This window comes from Pipra filicauda, unplaced genomic scaffold, assembly GCF_003945595.2.
Source record: "Pipra filicauda isolate LSUMZ 115617 unplaced genomic scaffold, ASM394559v2 scaffold58_size5111680_pilon, whole genome shotgun sequence".
In the NCBI taxonomy this organism is placed as follows: domain Eukaryota; kingdom Metazoa; phylum Chordata; class Aves; order Passeriformes; family Pipridae; genus Pipra; species Pipra filicauda.
The window spans coordinates 1,853,989-1,863,417 of NW_024104742.1; the positions used below are offsets into that span (position 1 = coordinate 1,853,989).

General features: G+C 40.7%; 1 protein-coding gene across 1 annotated transcript; it reads right to left on the reverse strand.

Moving 5' to 3' along the window:
- Positions 1 to 747: 747 nt before the first annotated feature.
- FAM199X (family with sequence similarity 199, X-linked) lies at positions 748 to 9,381 on the reverse strand. Its single transcript, XM_027716442.2, has 6 exons — positions 9,106 to 9,381; positions 6,124 to 6,343; positions 4,346 to 4,495; positions 3,866 to 4,027; positions 2,576 to 2,836; positions 748 to 1,666 (listed from the first exon to the last, which is right to left on the reverse strand). Exons 1-6 carry the CDS (start codon positions 9,291 to 9,293, stop codon positions 1,496 to 1,498), a joined length of 1,152 nt encoding a protein of 383 aa, XP_027572243.1. The 5' UTR covers positions 9,294 to 9,381; the 3' UTR covers positions 748 to 1,495.
- Between the last annotated feature and the right edge of the window lie 48 nt (positions 9,382 to 9,429).

Sequence of the window (9,429 nt, forward strand, 5' to 3'; positions counted from 1 at the left end):
GAGGGCAGTGTTCAGATATTTTACTGGTCAGTTTATTTTGAGTCTACAAGGAATGCCACTTCTGAAAGAAAAATACTTCTCCTGTCAGGGCTAATAAGTCTGTGCAGGACATGCAAAATTAATGTCAGTAGTCCTAAAGCTGACCATGCGATTCTGCAGGACTGGGCTACATCGTGCAACTACAGACACCTGTGGCCACACTAAACTGCCAAACTCCTTAATTCAAGAGCAAAATTAAAGCAATGGAGCATCAAGATAATAAAAAATTACTGAATTCAAAAATACTTTCATAATCTTTTAAGTTTCACATTAAAATTTAGAAGTATTATTTTTATCTCAGCAGGGGGGAAGGAGTTCTGTAAAAAGTAGTTCCAAAATAGAGACATCTTAAAGATGGCCAGAATTAGGAAACAGGTTAAAACTACTTTTACTTCCCCACCTGAAAGCCACAGTTTTACCTCATTTTCTTACCAACAGAAATTTCAAAAGCCAATAGACAACAAAAGGAGATTCTGATACATGTCATGGTGTAACGACTCACACAGAAGACACCCTCAGCTAAACATACCATTAAAAAGCACAGCTGCATTAATTTAAATTCTCCTGTAAACAACATGAATCTATTTAGATGTGCTTCTGGGGAAGAAAACCACCGAAGTTGTGTGCCACTTGTTTGCACTTCTGTTTCCAGTAGAGTTCTTAACTACTGTTAAGTAGTGTCCTAGACAACTTAATTGCAGATTAGTATACTTTCAATGCATAAAGACATTTTTATTGTAATCTTTTCATAGAAATAGAAGGGATGTACTGGTCAACCATTAGTGATCATCCTAAGATATTGAGCAGCTTCTGAAGACTAAGCCTGTACTTCTTGTTTTTTTTTTTTAATTCTAGTTGCTTCCTAGGAACTACATTATTAGGCAGTATTTGTTACAGATTCCCTGCATTAGAAGTCCTGCTTCTTGTTTTCTGTGTAGTTTGAGTTAAATCACAACTTTTAGAAAAGAATTTATGACAGCACTTTGATTTCGTACAATTCAAGAGCAAGACTGAAGAAAGCCCCACAGAATAGAAAGATTTTTCCTCATGCTAATAATGGGAAAGGAAGACAGAACAAGTCAAGTGGGACACTAACTCTAAGTTGTAAAAAAACAAAGAAGCTGAAGCATAGTAATGCATGCTTTGTGTCATCCAAGAGCACCCCTAGACTTAAATCTTGTAAGTTAAGTTAGCATATTAGACAAGTTCAGTTTCCTTAAAATTGTATTTACTGAGCAGCTTTTCAGAAGACAGTTAAGTTTCTGAATTCTTTGTTGCAAAATTACTCTCAAAAAGCTGAAGTTACTCAATACTTAGACCTTCTTAGCAAAATTACACTTGAGAAAAGATCTGGTTTATATTGTTAACACTAATCAAAATTTGGTCAGGAAATATATGTAAACAATAAGGATAATACATTTAAGGCTTAGAAAGAACACTGATAAATTCACCCCTGTCACATTAAAACATCCACATCTCCTTCATGGTCCTCCTCAGTCACTTTTAAAGAGAGCACTTCTTCATTAAGAAATAATCCACTCAGTCTTTCTTTACGAGCTTGTCTCTGCTCTTTCAGCTGTCTCTTCCGTAAGGCCTTTTGCTGTAGTTTCCGTTGCTTGGAACGTTTCTGTCAAAATAAAGAAGAGACAAAATGTAAGATTTTGTTCTGTAGATTTGAAAACACTTCTAAAGCTGGAAAATATAAATTAACCTCTAAAATAACATCTGCTCTGAAAAATAACTAATATGAATTCTTAGAGGTGGTGCAAACAGTCATCCAAAATTGTATCTGATATTAAAATATCAAGACCCATTTACCATATCTGAGTTATGAGGCACAACATTACCCTGTGATGTTGCACAGTCGAATTTTTGATTGAAGGAATCTTTGCTGCTGGGGAAATGTTACAGTCTTACATTAACAAACCCAAGATGTTGAAGAGCAAGCAAGAACTGCTCCTCTCCTCCACCCCTGAAACTGAAATTATGGAGACAAGACAAGTGCCACAGTACTACTTTAAATGGAACACGCTTCAGTGGGTCTCTCCTCACCACGTAATCTCATGAGATATAGAAGAATAAAGTGAAGAAGATTCAAAAAGCCTGATGAAACTTTTAGTTGGAAAAAAAAAAAAAAAACACAAAAGAAAAACAAAACACAACCAAGATGGTCTTTACTATCCAGAAATTATGCCTAGATTAGGGTGATCAATCTTAAATAATTATTTTTTTTAAACTGTGTGTGTTTTTAAGTTAGATGCATAAGCCCTTACTCAAGCCCGCTCACATTACTCTAAACAAAAGGAACTAAAAATCTGCTACAAACATCAGGCTTTCTCTTAGAACAGAAATTATGGCAAGAGCACGAGTTTTAACTCCTCGTGATCATGTCACACCAAGCAGTCAACACTGGTCTATCTAGATAACTCAGTTACTAACTGTGTTCCTTCAGGACAAACATCCCAGGTAAGATCACATAAGCAAGCTTAAAGAGTTAAGACAGCTTAGTGCAGATTTACATAATTAGAAACTTTACTTTTGAATCCCGGATTCTCTCTGCAGCACTTGAGGACAGGTTACTATCGCTGTGCGCTCGACTCATGTTGGCACTCGAGTTTGAGGCGGAGTTGGCGACGCTGGAGCCGCTGCTGCTGGCTGAGCTGACCATGCTGGCACTGCTGCTGCTGGCACTGGCACCGCTCACACCACTGGTACTTGCACAGCTGTGGCTGCTCCTCTTCCAGCTCTCCCTTGCTGACCGCTGACGAGGCCCGTGTTCCTTGATGTAGTTCCTCACCTGTAGAACAGAGGCAGCAAAATTACTAAGGCTTGATAAACACTGCACTGAGATGCTCCTTTCCATGGAAAAAACAATTTGCCTATTAATGATCAAGTTATTAGATCAATTCAGTTAGACTTTTAAAATATTTTGCTGCGCCTGCTTAAATCCCAAGCCATCTGGCAGTCACCCAGAGAACTAAGTTAAAATTAGCTTCACTACAGAAGGAACGAAAATAAGTAGCAAGGTTTGGGGTTTTTTCTCCTCTCCTGCTCCTTGAGTTTGCTACTACATTAGTTATTATTTCAACACCAAAAAGGAACATCAGTCAAGTTCAACTGAACTAAGCTGTTTACTTAATGTATCAGACCCCTTTATTTTGCTAGGTATACTCAAACAAAAATGGGTGTAAATAAAGCAGTACTTTTCTACTGTAAGATGATACTTAAAAAATGCTTGAAACATTAAATAGGCCAAGCCCATAAAAGCAGTGAATGTTTTCCAGTTTCAATCTTCACTTTCATCACAGAGTAACACTGCGGAATTCAGCTTGTTTGGACACCACATCTCTTCCCAACAACACATCACAATAGTACAAAGACTAAGAAGTGGGATGTATCTACCCTACCAGTCAAGTACCCTTCTTTGTTATAATTCCTATTCCGTTACATCTTTAAAATGTGTTTTTATCTCCCTTTCTACATGAAATTTATGGTCTTCCCCAACCAATCCCAGTCTTTTAGAGTTTTAAATGCTAGTTCATATTCAGTGAGCAAATGAAGATCCTTAGCTAGCTGATGGCCATGAGGTGAGGTACACTGCCATAAGCAGCACCAGGTCTATAGTACACACTCACCAGCTTAGGCTTAATACATACTGAGAATGTACAATCACAGTCTCATATTGTCACTCACTGACAATATTGTGCTCTAGTGTATATCTCTATATCTAATGATTAAGTATAAAAATTGATCACAAGTCTATACGATTTTCCAAGACATATTAGATGCTGAAACCCCAAAGTCAAATGTACAAACTTTAACTCACCTGTTTCAGTTTTTCATCTGTGAGACAGTTCAATTCAATAATGAATTCACTATCTGTAGGTGAGATCTGAGCAGTAGGATCAATAATTTTAATAATATCAAGTTGCTCTCGAAGGCCCATTTCTGTACTGACTTTGCGACTCAAATATTCAATATATTCAACCTAGGATCCAAAGAGAGGCAGGTCATTTTAAAGTATCATTGATTCTAAATGAGAGACAGAAAAAAGGAAGGGCCAACAGGATAAAGCATGCTCAAATATTCTAGCCTTGAGTATCCTTAAAAACTCAGGGTGAAAACCTGAGTAGGCGTTAAACTGCCTCTTACAGATCCAAAGGACAAGAAGATTTAGTTTTGAGAATCAAGCAGTCCTGCATAGGTCTGCATTTATACCTACAGCAATCAGGATGGCATTTAAAATGTATTTTTTAATGCAAAGTTCTTCTGTACATTGCAGTTCTCACACAGGAAAAAACGTCACCTGTTCATCATTTGTCATTGCGCTCCATGGAAGTTCATCAAGATTCCTATGCTTGTTTTTCTTTTTCGGAAGCAGACAGGGAGAGCTCGGAATACTAGGTATAACATCAGAAAGCACATCACTCCCACTAGTAATGTCGCTGCCAGGCAACTTGTAACATGCAAGAGAAGGAACAAAGCTTTAGAGTACAGTAGGCAGATTGTAAATCACTCTAACACTATTAACCATTCAAAACATACTGTCAATTAGCAAAGCATCAATTATCTCTGCACTCTAACTTCTTTGTAATTACTCATAACTCCCTCGAATCTTCCTACAAACAACAAGTGCAGCAAACTCAATTCATACTATTCTCTACTTATCAATTCTTTTTAAAAATTTGCATATAAGAAAACAGCAGAATGGTGTGGCATTTCAATTACTTCCCTTTTCCATCAGTGGAAATTGTCCATTACAATCCAAACTTAAATCTAAACCCCCCATTTCAAAGCATAAGTCTAGTTTAAGGAATATAATTTCAAAGTCGGTCTGTAATTCATGCCACACCCCATAATTACACAAGAATATTCAATTAAAATTACTGTCATTTGCCTGGAAGCAACTGCAGAACTTCAGCTAGCTTCATTTATACAACTGACACATGATTTCTGAATGCACTTCCAGCTGAAGTGGGACAGTTGGATTACTCATGCTCAGATTCTGCCAGATAACACCATAAAGAGCTGCAAAAAAGTCTTTCCAAAATTTTACAAGTCCAATCAAGTATGTCTCTTAAGAAAAGTTTGTTTTAAAAAGCAAAGAGTGATAAAAAAGCTAGTTACCAGTCAAACATGCTGTCAGCTAACTAAGGCTTCAGAAATTACTTCTTTTCAAAACAACTGGCCAAGTTTATCAGGCAATTAAAACTTCACAGCTCAGTGAAGCTCTAAATCTTTGGGATCCAACCTGAGTCATTCCTACAGGCTGCATTATACACATTATACACATGCACTTGTAACTTCTGCAATAAATAGAGACCAGCAGTTAGACTAAACCAGTCAGAAATTCGGAGCTAATCTCAGAGCACGTCTTGAGTTTATTTGCATCTTCTGGAACAGGATCTGAGCCGCCTTAGTTTTCAGTTCTTATAGTGCCCTTAGGACTCTACATGCTTTGACTGAACTTCACAACAAAATTTAAAAGTATGACCTTCACTCACTCCTCCAGATTAAAAAGGCTGGAATAAAACTAAACAAAACATTTCTTTATCACTCAAGATTCAGGTATGTGCTCCCATGCTCACTAGTTACAAAGAAACAAATGCCGAGAAGGTCATTTGGTCTGTTCAGCCTGGAGAAGAAGAGACTGGGGGGAGATATCACAGCTGTCTGCAGCTTCCTCACAAGGGGAAGAGGAGGGGCAGGCACTGATCTCTTCTCCATGGTGACCAGTGACAAGATCCAAGGGAATGGTCTGAAGTTGTGTCAGGGGAGATTTAGGTTGGGTATCAGGAAAAGGTTCTTCATCTAGAGGGTGGTTGGGCACTGGAACAGGCTCCCCAGGGCAGCGGTCACAGCATCAACTCTGACAGAGCTCAAGGAGCGTTTGGGCAACGCTCTCAGGCACATGGTGGGATTCCTGGGGCTGTCCTGTGCAGGGCCAGGAGTGGATTTCAATGATCCTTGTGGGTCCCTTCCAACTCAGGATATTCTGTTCTATCCAACAGCTTTTCAACTACAACTAAACCCAGCACATAACAGTCTACACAAAATTTTACATTTACAGTGGAACTAGTTTACCTGCCATTCAAACTCACTGTCTGACCAATCCCAGTATGTGCTGATAGAAGAAGAGACATCACTGCAGACACTGCCCTCGGGGAACAAATCAAAAGAGGTGAACTCCTGGTCATCCAACAGAGAGTAACAGTCATCCTGATCACCAACAGAAACCGATGAGAACAGCTCCTCACTGCACTCTGAGCTGGCGACGCTGGTTCCACAGGATGTCAAGTTCCACCTGCAAGACACGACAAAACAATTAGAAAGCAGCAAACGTTGGCATCAAGTGGCCCTGAAAAATTCTTTTAAGCCTTTTAAAACTATCTTCACTTCGCTCGCATTATACGTGGATTTTACTGAAGTTATAATTATGGAAATTGAAGTATTCTAGTTTAAAATATTTTTTAAAGTCCATAAACAACACCAAAGGGAATCCAAGGCCAAAAATGGCCAGGCAAAAATCCACACACAGTTAGTATAATTACATCTTTATTTTAATATATTATCACTTTCCACCCCAGAGCCACGACTCCTGTAGTATGTGAATTGCTTCTTTTTCCTGTTGGTTGAATTTCTAAAAACATTGATCTAAAAATAAAATTTTCCATATGTTTGGATATTTAAACTGTCACGTAAATTGAAATAAGCAGAACTAAGAAGTTAATCAATCAGACATCAGGATAAATAGAAGTCAAAAAGAAATTCTAGGCTGATAATCCCCCACAAAACTGAGGCTTAATAAGGAAACACATTATGGATTCATTATTCATAACTCCGAATGTCAAAAACATTGGACATGCTATTGGAATAAAACAGTGCAAGATGGGAAAATGACCTGTGTGAAAATGCTACCACGCCAAAACTAGACACTTTTTCCACCTCATTATTTCATTTATAAAGCTAGTTAATGCTGTTGCTAAAGGAAAGTTATTGAGGACTCAATTTTCACAGAACAGGTTTTTTGCTCTAATGAGAGTAAGTCAGAATTTAACAAGCTCATGAAATCAGTCTCCAAATCTGGATTTATTTTACATATTGGTGAAAAGTAGGTCGAGACAAATATGAGTCAGCACAGCACTGCAATATGGCCAAAACAACTTGAAAAGGGCTTCTAAAATGCACCACACAAACCCACACAATCAACTCCTTTCCATCAGCCTGTCCACTTCAGCCTGGCTAACTAGAAAAACACTCTTCTTCCATCCAACTGCAAAAGCCAAGCAATCTCATCACCCTGAAGGGCTGGTCCTCACTGTCATTATTTAAGCTGCATACCAGGTTGGCTAAATATGTTTGTGATGGATTCACTCCCACATCTACTTGGCCAGCACTGAATTTATCCAATGTTAAAGACATTTCCAAAATTCCTCTTTTAGCAGGTTCAGGAGATCCTGCTCTCCCTCCCTTTCTGGATCCCTTACAGACGTGCAGTGTTTCACTGGTTCAGACTTTTGTGGGCAGGGCAGTCCACTGGTACGGAGCAGAGCACGGGTGTGGTGACACAGCACACTTCTCAACATGACTACAGTTACAGAATTCATGAAATATTGACGAAAGGAAAGACAGAGTGGACAAAGTTTCCAGACCTATCAAAACAAAGGGTGAGGTGCAGGGGCTCTACCACCACCCCACTGTGCAGATACTCCAGGTACAGGCAGACAGCCCTCACCTTCTCATACCCAGGGGGGTCTGCTGGGCTGAACTGGACTAACAACAAGCGGGAACTACATTACAATTACTCGTAATATTAAAAAATAGAAAGCCTTATGCAAACAGCACAGATTGAGCTGTGCATCTGCAATGGCTTAATGAGTGTGTGCCCTTGCCCAAAGAAGTGAGATAGCCCCTCAAGATGCCTGAGTTACAAACCTGCATTTGTAAAATGAGTAAACCTAAGTAACACACTTGGGAAGTGAAAAGCAACACAAAGAGAAACTCACAAAACAGCTATCAAACATTTATCTTACAGATATGCTAAGAATATTTCTTACTGCTCATGTCACAATTGTGTTTTATGATTTAAGAACCCTATCATGAAAAATGTATCATATTTGATTAAGGTTGTTTGTGCTGAATCGTTTAAGAATCTATAATTAAGAATTTGCCCTTGTGAACAATACTTTTAAAGTGCAATTTCCATGATTTCATACAAATTCAACTGAAAGACTACCTTATTATTCACTCTTCATAATGGTGTAGTAGAAACACTAATAATCAGTAAAAGTATCTTGCAAGTCTGGAACAGGAACTAGAACTATCCCACACATATGTTCGTGACTGAAATCTCACAGACTGTTCTCAAAAAAAAAGCTATTGCCATATTCAGGTTTAATTATACGCATTAGCAGAATTACGTTCTTAGGAAAGCTGTGATTTTCACTTTTGGAATTTCTTTGTAGAGCTGTATATGCACTTTTTGAATAGATCATTTCTACAAACTACAGGCTGAATAATTTGACGATCATTAGTAGCATGGGATTGAAATGTTTCTGCAGGAGTCGGTGCAGTCACCAAGGTGCCTGACTCATTCTGAACCTCTACAGGTTTGCCTGGTGTCCATGCAAGGCCTGCTTTTAACTCTTATAAACACACCACTCTGCAGCTGACCATCCTGCAGCGCTCAAAAATTACCAAAAATCTCAAAAAATAAGACATTTGGAAGGGAACGAGGCTTGGAGCAACCTGGCTCAGTGGAAAGTATCCCTGCCCAAGGCAGGGGGGTTGGAACTACATGATCTTTAGGGTCCCTTCCAACCCAAACCAGTCTGTCATCCTACGAACAAACACATCTTTAAAGAATGACCCAGCTCACATCGACAGGTGTAACGTGACGAGCCGAACCCCGACTAAGCCGAGCGCAGGGTACCCCAGCAGGGCGTGCGGAGCACCCTCAGCCCGGTCACACCCGGCTCGCACCGGGCAGGCGAGCGGGGCAATGATGCTCGGCCCTGCCCGGGCGTAGCAGCCGCCCTGGGGCCCCTCAGCACCCCCCGGGCGCACCTGTTGGAGTGGAAGCGGTGCAGCGGGTCGGTGCGGTGGCAGGACGAGAGCTGGCAGCCGAAATCGCTGACGTCCAGGCAGCCCTCCTCGCTCAGGCTCAAGCTGCCGCCGCGCGGCGGGTGCTGGTGCGAGAGCAGCGGGCACGGCTCCTCGGGGGCCAGGAACTTCTCGTACGGCTCCTCGGTCATGGCGGCGGGCGCGGGGGCGGCTCGGGAGGCGGCGGGGACGCCTGGGGCAGGCGGCGGGAGCGCCTCAGGCACCCGGCGGCGGCGGCGCCATCAGCGGCCGGTCCCGGGACGCGCCGCGCTGTCGCGGCGGCTCCTT